General features: G+C 44.1%; 2 protein-coding genes across 5 annotated transcripts in view; one reads left to right on the plus strand and one right to left on the minus strand.

Moving 5' to 3' along the window:
- TMEM178A (transmembrane protein 178A) overlaps positions 1-10,212 on the plus strand; it is a 48,426-nt gene extending 38,214 nt beyond the window's left edge. For both annotated transcript variants that reach the window (XM_036077378.2, XM_078056221.1), the window contains 2 exons: positions 742-879; positions 9,230-10,212. In XM_036077378.2, the coding sequence (XP_035933271.1) occupies positions 742-879; positions 9,230-9,471 (380 nt within the window). In that variant the 3' untranslated portion in view covers positions 9,472-10,212. The remainder of the gene's footprint in view (positions 1-741; positions 880-9,229) is intronic.
- A 2,655-nt stretch (positions 10,213-12,867) lies between these two features.
- The window catches only part of THUMPD2 (THUMP domain 2 tRNA and snRNA guanosine methyltransferase), a 52,188-nt gene continuing 48,718 nt past the window's right edge, over positions 12,868-16,337 (minus strand). For 2 of the 3 annotated variants that reach the window (XM_036077374.2, XM_036077373.2), the window contains one exon: positions 12,868-14,866. Coding sequence is in view for 1 of the 3 variants with exons in the window: in XM_036077373.2 (XP_035933266.1) it covers positions 14,842-14,866 (25 nt within the window). In the remaining 2 variants the exon portion in view is untranslated. The remainder of the gene's footprint in view (positions 14,867-16,337) is intronic. The other variant, XM_036077375.2, reaches the window with a different exon arrangement.

The raw sequence follows: 16,337 nt of genomic DNA on the forward strand, positions 1-16,337 counted from the left end.
TGCTTGGGATCTACTATTTTAAGAAGGGTCATAGACATTTAGCTAACAATTTTTAAAATTCGATTTGTTAAAAAAAAAAACAAAGAGGGAAGGAAGGAAATAGAAAAATAGAAGAAATTAAATAGCAGAGGGTGGGCAATCAGAGTGCTGCTGTAGGGTAGCGATCAGAGTGAAAATATGTCCGGGTCCCTGTCGTCGGTCCATATCTTGGTTTTGCCTCAGAGCTGGGGGAAGGGCTGGGCTTCTGGCCTAGGGATCGTGATTGTGTCTTTGTGACAAAGACAAATAAGATAACTGGCACCCATGGCGCTCGGTTAAACTGTATTTCACTGCAGCATACCTTGTAGGCTCTTTCTCCGAAGCCAGATTAAGTGTAGCCCCTTGCAGCGGTGGTAGGCGGCATTCCCGTTGCTCTTTTAAGGAAAGAGAAGATATTTCACTCTCTGTTTCCTAAGTAACTTGCTGTCCATGACCCAAGTTGATCCGGGCACCGTCCTCTGCTCTGCTCTCTGCGTGGTCCAGACTTGTCCGTGCACGCAGAGAAGGTAGACTCTGACCCCATCTGTCCTCTGGTGGGAGACCTGGGGAGAGACTTCCCTAGACCACCCCAAGCCTGCAGACCCCAAGCCTGCTCGTGCCACTGACTAGTGTTTACCATGTACACCAAGCTCTTCATTCTCTAGTTTTCAGTAACTCTGCTGTTTCTCCTTCCCATTCTGAATGTCTGTGTTTCGAGAGTAGACCTGAGAAGAATCACCGCCGGCTTCCTGGGCATGGCAGTGGCCGTCCTGCTCTGTGGCTGCATCGTGGCCACGGTCAGTTTCTTCTGGGAGGAAAGCTTGACCCAACACGTGGCTGGACTCCTTTTCCTCATGACAGGTACGCTGAACACCTCAGACCCCTCTCTGGGCAGAAGGGAAGGCTGCTCTGCATGCGGCTGGCTTCGTTCTGCTCAGTTTGCTTTCACTTGTGAGAAAAGCAACCAGGGGCCATTTGGCTTTGGTGGGTGATACAGAACAACAGTGTTCCTAATACGGGCCTGGTTTCTCCACCCTGGCCCTAGCCCTGGCTGGGACTCTTGGCAAGCTCTGGCCATTGTTTATCGGGAGCTCGCCATGAGAGAGAGGGAGAGAGAGTGAGAGAGAGATCAGCACAACCACCCCCAGGGCTGGAAGTCAACTCAAAGTACTTCTCTTAGTGATGGTGTCTTTGGGGTCATTTTTACACACAAAACATTCATTCATTTCACTCCACGGATAGATTTTGAGGACTCACTATGTATCAGGCACTACTTTAAGTACTAGAGACACAGTAAGGCAGACAAAAATCCTTCTCCGTTTTCATCGTGGGGAGACAAGAACTTGTGATAGTAATAAAAGCTTTGAGGAAAACAAACAAGGTGGATTAGGGGGTTCGGGGAACACCTTGCTGAGGTGGCGATTTCCCGGCCAAATCATGAAAAGCAGCCAGCCCTTGGGAGTGTGCTGTGGGGCGAGCCAAGCCCTACGGGAAGGGATGGGTTGGTGTATTTTGAGCCACAGAAAGAAGACCAGTGTGGCTGGAGGGCAGGGAGATGCATTGCGGCTTGGATTTCAATCTAAGGGTAATGGAAGCCACCGGTTTTTTAAAGATTTTATTTATTTGGGAGAGAGCGAATGAACTGTGGGGGAGAGGCAGAGGGACAAGCTGACTCCCTGCTAAGCACAGAACAGGGCTTGACGTGGGGCTTGATCTCAGGACCTTGAGATCATGACCTGAGCCAAAGTCAGACATTTAACCCACTGAGCCACCCAGGCACCCCAACCACCTAGAGGTTTTAAGCAGAAGAGAGACTTGACCTTAAAGCAGGGGATTGGAAGGGGGGTGGTGTGTGGAGACATGACTGGGGTCTTTTTGATTAGCAAGTGAAGGAGTCAGGAGCTGAACTGACAGCTAACACTGAAGGTGGCTACAGGGAAGAAATCTTTTTTCCTTCTGCTCCTTCACCAAAAAAATTAATGTATTGGTGATTAGTGAATGTCAAATGAACAGTTCCACAAGCATACTCAGAATCAGAGCTAATACGACTTTGGATATGTAGCCATTTTGAACAAGCCTATTTCTGCTTCTTTGGAGTTCCGTTTTTCAAGTGACCATGACTGGGTTTGCTAGCGCTTCTCACTTAATGGCCCCTCACCCACGCCCACGTTAACTGGAGGCAGCAAGACCTGACATCATTGGCTGACACCATTTTCTGTCTGCCTGTCTTTCAGGGTTGACAGGTAGGTGGCGCTTTGCTTTCTGGTCAGCCAACCTGAGGCCTGAGTAACCCAAGTCACAGGCAGAGACCCTTCCTTCTAACTGCCATGGGCCCCTTTCTGTCCCTGTGAGTAACATGGGTCATCGTTGTAAGCACCCCGACGGAGCATTCGGAAATCACACGGCCCCCGAAGAGTCTCAGCAGAAAACCAACGTAAGCTCTTCACATTTTGGTGACTACACTAGGACTGTAGCCCAAGGAGGCTAAAATTCTAGTTCCTGAGGTTTTGGAGGAGGATTTGAACCCTCGGGCCTAGCCATTGGGTGCCTCATTTAAAACCCAAATGACAGAACGAGTGGGTCAGGGTAGCAAAGAAGCAGAGAGGCGTGTTTCTGCCCAGAAGATTCCTTTAAGCCGCAGCTGGGGCATAATAGTCATTAGAAATCTTGTCCATTTTCTTCCCTCCCCTTATTAGCTGAGCCCCCATTTTCCTGACTCGTGTCCTGGTGTTCATCAAAGAACTGCAGATTCACTGACCCCCAACCCTGGAAAGGCCTACATCACGTCCCCTTGTCAGGAAAATGAGGGGAGCTATAGACAAGAAAGCCTTAGGGATGGTTTTAAAACATACTTTAATATGGGTAATGCATAAATAATTTAGGATGCTCTTAGATATAAAACAATTATTAGCGGTAAAATAAATCACTGGGCCATAAAAGCCAGGGCTAGCGAGAGTTCCTGAGAAGGTCGTGGGCCGGTCTGGTTTTAGATGAGAGGAGAGTGGTTTTTGAGCCCGGGGTGAGCACAGAGGAGACCTACTTGCTCTTGCAGGGAGTGGATATGCTGTGTTGTGCTCATCTGTTCCCTTTCTGTTGGGTTTAGAGAGGTTTGTTTTATTTTTTGCTGTTTTAAATACTGCCTTTACCTTTCCTGTGTAAACACCGGGTAACTACAAGAATCCATTGCCTGAGATAAATTAGCTGGAGGATGTTCACGTGTGGTAGCCGCAGAGGAGAGCAACGAAGGGTTAAAAGAATTGATTTTAATTAAGCAGAAGTGTCTTCAGCAGCCCTTGTCAGCATCTCTCCCACAGATTTCTGATGCTAAACTTAGCCGCTTCTAATGCGCTGGCATCTTCATTCTCCGCCTGAACTTATTAGCCAAACCTTCAATGAAGAGCATCAGTGATGTGACAGTTTGAGATGTTAAAATGGAAACTTTGAAGCAGTCTTCCTCCTTCTGCCTTATTGCTTGCAGGCAGCTCTTGATTACCCACATGTGGACCAGCAGTGCTGGTGCTCGCCCCCTTCCTCTCCCCTGGGGCCTCTCAAAGGAACCAGGCTGCCCAGCAAAGCTCAGGGACGGTCAACACCCGTGGTCGGCTATCCCTTCCTTTGCTTCAACGCATTAAAAAAACAAACAAAAAACCCCAAATGAACAAAAAACAAAAACAAAAAAAAAAACACAAGAAAACCACTATAGCAGATATATGGAATTATCGAGGTTATCCATTGATTATGACCTAAAACCACAGTTCCTGAGTGCCTGAGTTGAAACACTGGGAGCCAGGTGTGTTTTGGAATTCAGGATTTTTAAGTTTCATTTTAGAAAGGTAAATATGGTGCATAGATCTTATATTATCTAACACCCTCAGCAGGGTCTGAAATCAAATCCATTAACATTTCTGCAGCAAAACATATGAATATTCACACTAAGCAGGATCAATAAGGACTATAAATAGCCTCATGTCACATCAGGTCAGGCTTTGCATTAAATAAGATTGCTGCGATCTTTCAGGGAAAGATGGGATGTTTTTTGGATTTAATAATTTCGGTTTGTGGATCTTCTATTTTGTTTTTTAAAGTTTTGTCTGTTTCTTGCCCATTCATTTAGGAAAGACAACTTAGGAATGGCTTTTTGAGCAATCTGTGTGAAAGTAGCATGAGGCATTTTTGCTGGAAGAGCAAAGAGACCAGGATGATGGGCAGGCCATCTTTTGAAGGAGTGAAAAAAAAAAAAAATCAATGCTTATGCCTTTGGGTGTTGCAGTTGCGTTATTTATCAAGCAGGCTAACCAGGGTGAAGCAGTTCCCACTCCTTTCACACCGTTAAGCACATCAGAGGAGGATGGTCAGAAGAGGGGGCCCAGTTACCCTAATTACAGCTCGCCAGTTGGCCACGGGCACCTCGAGGAGTTCAGGGAAGGAAATTGGGTTGATGATCTGGGATGGCTGCATAAATTTACTTCCATCCTGATCCGAAAAGATAGATCCCTTCCAACCCTATAATTCTGCAAAATCCTTGTATCTTCTAATTAAGAATATTGGTGGAAAGCTTCTTAATATAAGAAAAGTAGTCTCATCCAGGGCTTTTCAGAACCAGTAACTCTTTACTCTTTTGAAGATGCTAACCGGCAATAACCATGACCCAGCCTAGGATTCAAGCTGGGCTGAAGAGTATCATTGCTGGCTGCCGGGGCTCCTGGCTGGTCAGGGAGTGAGCAGAAGGGAAGGAGAGTCTAGGAGAAGAATGCAGGAGAGGCGACCTCTCTCCTCGTGGATCTTCAGGAAGGATCATTAGATGTTGAACTTTTTGAGTGTAGGGCGATACCTTATTTACCTTTTCATACCCTGCCCCATACCTTGCATTAACTGGATTGCTACTGACAAATGTGCTGTGTTATCTGCAATAACTTGCTCCCTGGGTAAGTCCTACGTGGGGTAATTTGGGATGACCCGATCCTTAGTTTGGTAGAACTCAACGTGTTATAGAACTCAGGTTTTGTTTGGCAGGTTTTGTTGACTCCACGTGCTCAGCACTACTAGGATCTGTGTGGAACTTCAGTCTAGGGGGTGTCTACTACCTTGCCCCGAGATGCATTCTGGGAAATGGAATGGAAAGAACACCTGGGGTTCCTGATCACAGCGACGTCAAACCAATCACAGCTGTGACCAGTGAGGACTGATTAAACCACCTCTAAGATCAGGACCGGGGTGGGACGTAGTAGATGCTTGATAACTAATTGCCGAATAACTGATTAAGTAACATTTAAAAATAGTAAAATCTTGCTAAGACCTATAAAAGAAATAGAAATATACTTCATATATTGACTGCACACAAATACGATGTTATGGGCTGAGTTGTGTCCCTCCCCAAATTTCTATGCTTGAAGTTCTAAACCCCAGTACTTCACAATGTGACTATCTTCGGAGACAGAGTCTTTTAAAGAGGTGATTAAGGTACAATGAGGTCATTAGGGTGGGCCCTAATCCTATAATATGCCCAGCGTCCTTACAAGAAGAGGACATTTGGACACAGCTACAGAGGGATGACATCGTGAAGAGACAAGTAGAAGACGGCCATCTACAAGCCAAGAAGAGAGGCCTCGGAAGAAGCCAGGCCTGCCAGTAGCTTGATCTCAGACTTCTAGCCACCATAACCATGAGAAAATTTCTGTTGTTTCAGCCACCTAAGGTTCTGGTGCTTTGTGACGGCAGCCCGAGCAAACATGTGAGCACTGCGAGATGTGCATATGGAGCTAAAATAGAATTCCGCAGTATCAACATTGACCTAAGACTAATAATCCAGCTACAGCAAAGATGTTTTCCTCATTTAAACCACACTTGGTGTCTTTGAAGTGAGGCTTTTTTTTTTTTCCTTTTTAAAATATCTTGAGTGGGTTAGGCCTCTTTTACAAAATCTTGTTGGGCAAGTTGGAAACAATGCTTTCTCTCCTCTCAGTATGTTTCCTGGTAATAATCAGAAACAGGCCTGCCCATCCCACAATAATAGCTGTGGCAGCTCTCTGTGCAAACTCTCTGAGAAATGTGAGGGTCTAACAGAGAGGAACTCTTGCATATTATGCTTTTTTGTCACTTCTTGCTTTCCTCTTTCTCAGAATAACTTCGAAAGCGTCTTGGAAGAATTAAAAATGTCACCGAAGGGCACCCCCATGAGGGCATCTGTGGGAAGGGTGAAGGGCGGATGGGGGCATGTTTGTGGGCTCATAATAACCCTGCCAACCTGGAGCAGAGTGAGTAAAGGCAACAGACAATAAGGCAGGTTTTTGTCAAGGTTTGACAAGTGCCCTCTTCCAAAAAGAACTTCAAGGGACAGAGATACATATATATCACCATAAAATAAATAGAAATAAGTGATACAAATAAGACAAAGGAGCAATCAGGTTTGGGAGGCAAGATGGATCTAAGGGTGAGGTCAGTGGCAAAAGCATGACATGAAGTGCCCGACTTTTGCTCACGGTGGGCCACCGATTAGCTTTAGGGGGTTTCAGCAACTCCGTCAGAGACAGAAGTTTCTATCAGAGGCATCGTGCACAGTGACCCTGAGGTCCACAGACGAAGGCACAATCCTTCATGACACCTAGGGCAGAGAAAATCATCCTTCTGGTTAAGGCCTCAGGTTAGCTTATTTCTTATAATCCTTTTCTATTCCGTGTGAACTGGTGGTGTTCTGCTAAAATTCATTTCACCAAAAGCAACTTTACGGGGTTGGCAAGGGAGAAGTGCTAACAAAATCAACGTTTGATATAAAATCAAAGGGAGCATGTATAGTATATACATGGCTTTCTTCTTCTTCTTTTTGGGGGAGGGGTGGGATGGGGGAGTGTTCTTGCTCCATGCCTTATTTTGGAATAACAGAATCACAGGAATTTGACATATAAGGGTTTTCAGTAACCAAGTCCCCCATTTTTTTTTTTTCCCTAGATGAAGAAACTAAGACTCAGAGAGGTTAGGTAATTTCAAGGTCGCACAGTGATTAGCAGTAGATCTGGGGACCAGAATACACATTTCCTACATCTCAGCTCAATGCATTTGGACATCAAAGGATGCTTAAAAGTCTTAGTTTGAACTCAAGTTATCAGAGGTCATTAAAACTACATTACTCGTAAAAAGCCTTGCTTTTAGGCATTCAGCTCTGTGCAGACAGTTGAATGCAGAACAGAGTTGTTTTTCCTGTGATCGGGTCATTGTTCTATTATTATATTTTACCTGTTGATACTCCAGAGATCAATTTTTTTCTAACTGCCTTATTGTTCTATTACTAGCATTCCTTAGAAGGCCCTTGTTATATATAAATATTGTCTTTGTTGTGGTGCCAGTGAAAGCATTCATGTAAATGTAGGAACATTTGCTCTTCACAGGGTTTGAAAAAAAGCAGAGGAGTATTATTTTTTGACGAGTCCGTTCCTTTATGAAAGAGTTATTTCCATCATGATCTTTGGAAAACTCAAAGTGATATGTTTGCCATAATAATCTGGAGCAGGAATTCAGAAGATAAGATTTTATCCTTTTTGGAAAAACAGAATCACTTTAGATTTTAAAAAACAGAATTAGACAAAGCGTAGGAAATATCAGATTATCGCAGATCAAGTGTCCTTTTAATTTGAAACATTTCTTTTCGAAATGCACATTTGGGAAAGGGTTCAGGCAATGTGCCCTTAGGCGATTTGAGTGCAGGCAGAATTCTGGCACTTAAAAATGGCACTGAGGTCATCTTTATTTCCTCCCAATTGCTGCCTGCTCTGAATTTGGTTTTCTGCTAGTGTTTCTGATCCCCAGAGCTCTGTTAAAAGATCAGGGGAAATCTGTTACTTCTGGCCCTCTCTTTTTAGTCCCCAAATCTGTGTCTCTGTTACCTATGGAGATGTTCAATATATCCCCAATATATCCCCAGAGCAATTTGCCAGCCAATAGATGCAACCTCCATTGTATGCGGGATAAACCAAAGTATGAAGAAGAGATTCAGAGGATTTGGAACAAACTGGACATTCCAGTACTTCATTGGGTGTGCATTTCTGTTTTCATTACCCATCTCCTGCAACGGCCTCCTTCTGATCCCCTGCCCATCCCAAAGAGCATCCTTAGGGGTCCACTGTGGTGGAACAGAAACATCTATATCCTTGGAGCATCACTTAAGTACTAAAAATACTGTGTTTGGGAAATTTTTATCAGTCCTGGTTTTAGTGTTCTGGAAGGACAATTAATTATACATATATGTGTTGGTACAAAAAAGTAAAATTGGGGGTCTGTCCACTTTCTTTATGTCACCCAAATTGTCTCCTATATTCTGAATGATTGAAGTATGTGATCTCCTTACTCAGCTATTTTATGTCAATTCCAACATCCTGGATTTAATTTGTATCATTTAAAAGCTTTTATTCAGGGCTCCTGGGTGGCTTAGTTGGTTAAGCGTCCGCCTTAGGCTCAGGTCATGATCTCAGGGTCCTGGGCTTGAGCCCCATGTCGGGCTCCCCGCTCAGTGGGGAGTCTGCTTCTCCCTCTGCCCCTCCCCACCATTCGTGCTCTCTCTGTCTCTCTCAAATAAATAAATAATAATAAATTTTTTAAAAAAGCTTTTATTCATTCATTGAAAAAACCCACAATGATTTGTTGAGGCCCTAGTATGTGCCATGCTCTGTACCTTAAAACATAATTTAGCACATGAAATATTCATTTAAAATATTATTTACAGGGAACATGATGAATACTAACGATAATGGTAGCTGAAAAGGAAAACAGACATTGGATGATGCTTGCAACTATATAAAAATGTGTCACATCAGGTATAGAACAAGGGGAAATGAAGACTGTTTGGTATTAGGTGTGAGTGATTCTAGATCTTTTCCTTAAAAACAGAATTTTTATTTCGCTGTTTTAAGAACAAAAACCAAAAATAAATTCAAATATACATACCATCCCAGCAAGATAATCCTGAATAATTCAAGTTATCAGAGTCTTCTCCTGTGTTCTTTACTCTCCAATACTTACTGTACAGTTTGGCGCATGAAGTTTGTGCCAGTGTTTGTTGAATGAATTCAAGTTAATTCCAGTGCAAGAATTATAGATCCTTTGCTAATTTGGAGTGAGCACCTCATCGGCTGACCTGATTTTCACAAAGGCCTGTCTGGCCTGTGCCTTGTAGCAGGCAACACTGTAACCAATCATTCTATTCCCTTTGCTTTATTTGTAGGGATATTTTGCACCATTTCCCTCTGCACGTACGCTGCCAGTATTGCCTATGATTTGAACCGGCTCCCGAAGCTAATTTATAGCCTGCCTGATGACGTGGAACATGGCTACAGCTGGTCCATCTTTTGCGCCTGGTGCAGTTTAGGGTTTATTGTGGCAGCTGGAGGTCTCTGCATCGCTTATCCATTTATTAGCAGGACCAAGATTGCACATCTAAAGTCTGGCAGGGACTCCACGGTATGACTGTCCAGACTCAAGTTCACTGCTTGGTGGCCCGTCCACGGTGTGGACGGCTCCTGAGAGGAACAAGGTGGAATTCAAGTCGGGATCCCAAGCACAAAACGGTCTTTTACATTCCAACCTGTTGCTTGCCAGCCCCTTCTGGATGACTGATAGAAAAATCATGCAAGACCTCCATACCTTTCTACGGACAAGACTACTGGGGATTCAAGTGCTTTAATGACTATTTATGCTTTGACTGTGAGACAGAGGGAGCAGTGCCATGGAACATTTCTAGGTTTAGAAAAAAGAGGAAATTGCAATGGAAAAAATTTGTATGATTGCCATTTATTTCAGAGAGTTTGTATATAACAATTACCTGAGAGTCATTTCTATTTGCAAAAGGATTCATAACAAAGCGAGTATAATTTTCTTGTCATCGTACCATGCTTGTTCAGTTTTCAATGCGGTATCTTTGGAACTTGTCCTAAGGGTGTCTTGTTATGTCAGCACCAGATATCTGTGCATTATTTGTGGATGTTCCTTGTCAACAGGAAGATTTCCTCTTCTGTTGCCTTATTTATTTATTTTCAGCTGAAGTCTCTTCTCTGTCTTCGTATTAGAATCCGAATCCTAAGGAAAACAGACCAACCGTGTTGAGAGCTAATCCGTGACACTATGCAGTATTGTTCAATGTCTTACCTGTTGTTTAACCTCTGTCTCTGTTAACTGGATTTCTGCATTAAATGACTGCCCTCTTGTTAACTTGGGTGTGTCTTCTTTCAGGGGTGGCAATGGGTCTCCTTAGCCTTGTGGACAGAGGGCAACTCTACTGTTTCCGTAAGACTTATTAAGCCTTACTAATTGCTTTATTTCAATTAGGTTGGTGACTAACCTGCTGTTGACAAAAGATGTCATTTTCAAATTTCTCTAGAAACCTTTACCTTGGTATTTTAAGTTTTCTTCTCTCTCTTCCTTTACCGTCTGCTTGGTAGTAGGCTAGTGCTAAGGATACATGGTCTCTCCTTTGTCCCTGGATCTCCTGGGCCAGGGGGTTTCAATCTTGGCTGCACCTTAAGAATCACCTAGTGAATTCCTCAACCACACCTAAACTGGGCCCCTCCTCAGGCCAGGGGACTCCGAATGTCTGCAGCTGGGCCCAGGCTTGAGCGTTTTTGAAACAACATTCCAGAAAGTTCTGCTGTGCAGCTGGGTTTGAGAGCCACTGTTCCGGGCCTGAGGGGCAGTAGTCTCCTCAGCCGTTAACATTTATTTAGCACTTCATGTGTTCCAGTAACTGGGGTATGGTTTTTTTTCCAGGCATGATTTCATTTAACCTTCTCACAAGCTCTATGAGACAGGTACAATGATTCCATTTTTTATGATAAGGAAGCCGAGGATCAGGCTCAGAACGTTTGCTTCATTTTCTCTCAGTCCTTTTTCCTATGTCGGGGTATAGGACAAAGGTTAAAATCCTTCCATTGTGTTTCCTTATCTTTAGATAGAAGGGTTGGCACCAGCTAACTTCCAAGTTTCTCCTTTTAACTCCAACATTATCCTGTTCCCTACACACAGGGTGTGCTAAAGATGCTCTGTAGAATAAGGGGAGATGCCACATCCAGAAGTAAGACGTTGTTTCAGATTTTAATTTCATGAAAGATCCATTTCTCCTTTATTATAATCTTTTTTTTTTTTTTTTTAAAGATTCCATTTATTCACTTGACAGAGACATACAGCGAGAGAGGGAACACAAGCAGGGGGGCGTGGGAGAGGGAGAAGCAGGCTTCCCAAGGAGCAGGGAGCCCGATGCAGGGCTCGATCCCAGGACCCAGGATCATGACGTGAGCCGAAGGCAGACGCTTAACGACTGAGCCACCCAGGGGCCCCTCTCCTTTATTATAAAGACTGACTTGGTACTTGTGAAAGGATCACCCACCCCTTCCCGCGCCCCTCTCCCACACATAAAGCCTGACTTGCAAATGACAGTGTCCACATATTGTCACGTGAGACTTTTCAGAGCAGTTCAGTGATTCCGGTGACCACACAAGCTCCCAAGAGCTGTGGAGAGATTACCCGGCAATCTCTCAGGCCTGTTTAATAAACCCATCGCTCAGGATGAGATCAGAGACATATAGAAAGGGGAATTATTTTCATTTATTACTTATGTGGGAAATTCTCAAAGCAGGAGAGCTGTTTCTTTGAAGTCTTCTTTAAAGATCCCCATAGAGGATGTCAAGACTCTTCAACATTTATATTCCAACCACCAAAGCAGTGTCTGAGTAAGTGACTTTTGAAGTTTCTGAGAAGCTTCCTAGGGATTTGAGGTGAGAATGGAAGAAAGCCTCAGAGTGACAGAAGGTTGAAGGGTTCACACACCAGAAAGATGCCCAGAAGCCAGGGGAGTTCAGTTACATTCAAATGAGTGCTGGCAAAAACAGAGCCTCCTTGCCTTCCAGCCGAAGTGAGCTCAGAGCAAGGAGTGATATGCCCCACCTTCCTTGCTTTCTATTTACTGTCATGGAAGTGTGAGCAAACTTTGCCAAAGTCAGGCATTGGGTCCCCAGTCCTTGGGTTTCTCTAAGGGGTGTTTTCTTCATTGGCTTATGAATGAAGGATGATGGAAATGGCCGCTCAGTATGGCATGGAGCAGAATAATTTATTGAGACAATCTGTTTGTTCTTCTTAAGTTCTCTCTGTCCCACTTCTACCTGCATGCCATGCCCAGACTGTATTTCTTTGCCTTGGGTATTTTTCTGCAGGGCAGAAAGCAGAGGTGGTTGAGCTCATTGAAGTGAGGAATGCAGTGGATCCAGAAGGGAGGATAGGCTGAGGACTGAGGTTGTGGGCTAAAAGTACTCAAAGGGCATCCCAGAGACTGAAAGAGAAAATTATGGCAACCAGGTGATTAGCTGGGCAGCACACTCCCTAAAGGTATCAGGACCACAGAGAGGACAGCTGTGTGGGGCGTCCAGGGAAACTGAGGCCCTTGAAACAATGGACTTCTCAGTGTTAGCCAGTCTGACCCTTGGAAGGCTCAGGGATATTGGCAAATCTGTGTGTCAATGTCCCCAGTAATGAATGAGGGCCAATTTCCCCCAACTCCTGCAAGATAGGGCTAGGAAGTGGATTTACAGAACACTTGGGATTGTAGACTAAGAGTCATGTCCATCTGCCATATATAGACAATATATACCAAAAAAGAGAGCTTTATCCAAAACCTTAATGAGATCATCATAAGCCCCACAGTCCCCTCCTTTGTAACAATGTCATCCTTGGTTTGTTTGCAATGTTAGAACTATTGCAGGCCACTCTGAGGGAACCCCAAGCCCTCTTTCATTGGAGTACTATGGACCCTTGATAGTCAAGAGTCCATGATGTAGGAAACTTACACAGAATGTAATTTCTCCATAAAAGTCACTATACCTTTCAACAAATATTTATTGAGTGCCTACTAGGTGCCAAGCACAATGCTAGGCCCTTAGGAAACATCAGTGAAGGAGAACAAACTTTCGGGAAACAAAACACAAACAAGACAATTTATACCCAGGTAGTAAAATGCAGTAAAGTACAAGTAAAATTCTAGTAAAATGCAGTAAAGTACAAGTAAAAATCAAAGTTACCCTTTCAAGCCCCAAATGATTTCATAAGCCCAGGATTAAAGTAATTCAATACAGTTATTAAAAAAAGTTTCTTTTGAATTATACTTTCATCGGCTGTACATTTCACTTCATATCATTCTTATTTGAATCTATCCTCAGTTACATAAAAAGTACATTTAACTTGGGGGGGTGTGGCCTCGCAAAGATTTCCCATTTGAAATTTAAACTGAGAACAACAAAGGTGGACTGCACAGGTAGACCGCAATTACCTGAGTTAAGGAACCCAGGTTCTTGGACTTTTAAGGTTACGTGAGCTAAAGATGAAGAGGAACCTAGGATCCTAGAGACTCAGAAGGCTACAAGGTCAGGATGAACTACCCAGTGAAGGTGGGTGCATCTGGGATGCTAACACGTCCATCTTTGCTCAGGCTGCTTCCCCTGCTGGGGACTCCCACTCCCACTCTGCCTGGCTCCCACTCCCACTCTGCCTGGCTCGACTTTTCCTTGGGTCTCGGCTTCCATACAACACCTCTGAAGCCTGCCCATTGCCAGTTACACTCTGCATGGTAATCACTTGTTCACCCCTACCTGGGTATAAACTGTGTCCTGTGTGTGTGTTTTGTCTCTAGCGCTCAGCCTAGGAACACAGTAGGTGCTCATAAATCTTTGCGGAATAAATGCATGAATTCAGATCACAAAGATAAACTTTCATCTTCCCCAGATGTCCCCTTAGCACCGATTGTAGAGAGCCCATCAAAAAATATACCGTAGTATAATAGGCTAAATGGAATGAGAATATAGCTTGGCAAGCAAGTAAGCCTCATTAGAATAATTAAAGGGACTATTAACCCAAACTAGCCCAGACATAACTTGAAATGTGTTATGAACCAAGTACTATGGAACATTTATTTAATGGCTCAAACAGTATTAAGTTAGTAACCTCAATATGGTTCTACACCTCCATTTAAAGCTTTTCCCATTTATGTGCGGGTATGTTTTAAATCTCTAATTGGAATTCTGAAAGGAATGCTTCAAACGTGACTTCCTTTGAATGCAAATAGCTATACTGACCAGGAGCCCTTTTTGAATTGTATTATTTGAGTTTCTCCAGGACCTTGTCCTTAGATTGGAAGGAGAGGAAATTGTCCTTGCTCCAGGACACCACAAATGCTTGCAGATGCTCAGGGTAACCCATCACACTGGGAACTTGGCTATCAATATATTCCCCGCCCATATATAACCTATATTTTGCCAACCTTCAAAGCAAGATTTCTACTTATTCTAAAACCTATTAGCATATATCTTCTTGTAGCTTCCATAAAAGGTAAATAAATTGGTTGGCTATAAGATACTTTTCTGTTCTTATTCCCTATTTTTCCTCCCCACCAGCATGTATGGTAAAATACTGCCCGCTCTCTGCTCTCTCAGGCTGTGCTTGGGCCTCTCCACAGACAGGAACTGAGAGAAGACCCCGGGGCTGGAAAGGCGAGAACAAGGGGGCTGTGGAGCTGGTGAGTTCGTAGAGATAGGGCAGAGCTGTGTCGGCCGCCCTAAGGAGGCTGGGTTTTACTCCGGCTGTGGAAAGCAGTGAGAGTGTTTAAGGAAGCACAGTGATGTGATCTGATTGTCGTTTTAAAATGTCAGTGTTGCCGCTGGATGGAAGATGGGTTGGAAGAAGCCAGTGGAGGTGGAGAAGTCAGTTGAGGAGAAGAGTGTGGCAGGAGTCCAGGAGACACGATGGTGGCCTGGACCAAGAAGGTGGCCGTGAAGATGGAGACGAGAGGGTGGATATATTTCAGAGATGGAGTTGACAAGACCTGCTGGTAAAGGGGATGGAGAGGGGGAAGAAAGGGACATTATCAAGGATGATAATTAAGCAGTTTTTAGAGTTAGGTTATTTACTAAGGAAATAATGATTCTTGATTCAAAAGAGGATAAGGGGGACGCCTGGATGGCTCAGTCGGTTGAGTGTCTGCCTTCGGCTCAGGTCATGATCCCAGGGTCCTGGGATCGAGCTCCGCATTGGCCTCCCTGCTCAGCGGGGAGCCTGCTTCTCCCTCTCCTACTCCTCCTGTTTGTGCCTTCTCTCTCTCTCTCTCAAATAAATAAATAAAATCTTTAAAAAAAAAAACCCAACCAAAACAAAAAGGGGTAAGGATTTGAAAGGGGGGAGAGATACTAAGTGTCATGGTAAACCCAGTGTCACATAGGATGGTGGTTATCCTTAACTGAGTAGAGCCCAGGACTGAAAAGCTATAGGTCAGAATATGGTCCCCAATGCACCTCCTCTCTGATCCAACTGCCAGCTTCAACTCTTTAATTTCTAATTGTTCTCCAGAAGCTGTCTATGCCAGTTGCACTATTCAGTCTGAGTGTGGATTTTATCAGTTAGTGGTGACGTGAAGATTTCGGTTCAGCCACAAGGGGAATGCATGTAGTGACTGTGAGTTAGTGGAAAAGACAGATGTCACCCACTGGCCTCCTCAGCTCACATCATACCATCAGGTATGGCCATGCTTCCTATCATGTCTTAAGGCCGGCATTGCCAACATGCACAAGATGCACAGACCACTGCCCCATGATCTGCTCATTTGGGATGACCAAGACTTCGATGATGCACTGCCTTAAGTGTGGGTTGTGAGGATGGATGAACTGTAGCCTCAGGCTCTTAGGACATGTCCTCAATCTACACAGGACCTTAGAGGTAAATTCCCTCAATATTGGCATAGATGTGAAGTGACATTCTCTGGGAATTCTGGAAAGGACATGGAAGCCTTGCTAGAACAGGTTCATGGAGGACTTGCTAGATCTGGACAAGAAGGGTCTGGGACTCCTTCGCCTACCTTCCCAGAACACAATAGGTACCTTAATCACAGCCAGATGTCAAGATCAGGGTGTTTAGTTCTTGAATCATACAATACCTTTTATTTTTAGCCTCATGGCTTTGCCTGTCAGTCAAGTTGGCTGTGATGAGTACATAAATCCTTTAGAAACTTGCCTGAACTGAACTTCACTCAGCAGTGGCTTCAGTGGGCTTCAAACTCATGCCCCACATGACAAACACACCCCATCTCATCACACCGGTTGACACTGTTAAGCATAAGAGCACAAAAAGAACCCAGAAAACTGCAGAGATCATTGAGGTTTGCTCATTTCTACCAAAGCTTGTATTACTTCTGGACTCCATTGGTGCTCAAAAAACCACCTCTCTCTTTCAAGCACTTGATTCCAAAAGGATGGTGCTGGAGTCCCATTCCTTCGGTTCCGAGGGTTCCTACATCCTTGTAAATG

Source organism: Halichoerus grypus, chromosome 10 (genome assembly GCF_964656455.1).
Source record: "Halichoerus grypus chromosome 10, mHalGry1.hap1.1, whole genome shotgun sequence".
In the NCBI taxonomy this organism is placed as follows: Eukaryota; Metazoa; Chordata; class Mammalia; order Carnivora; family Phocidae; genus Halichoerus; species Halichoerus grypus.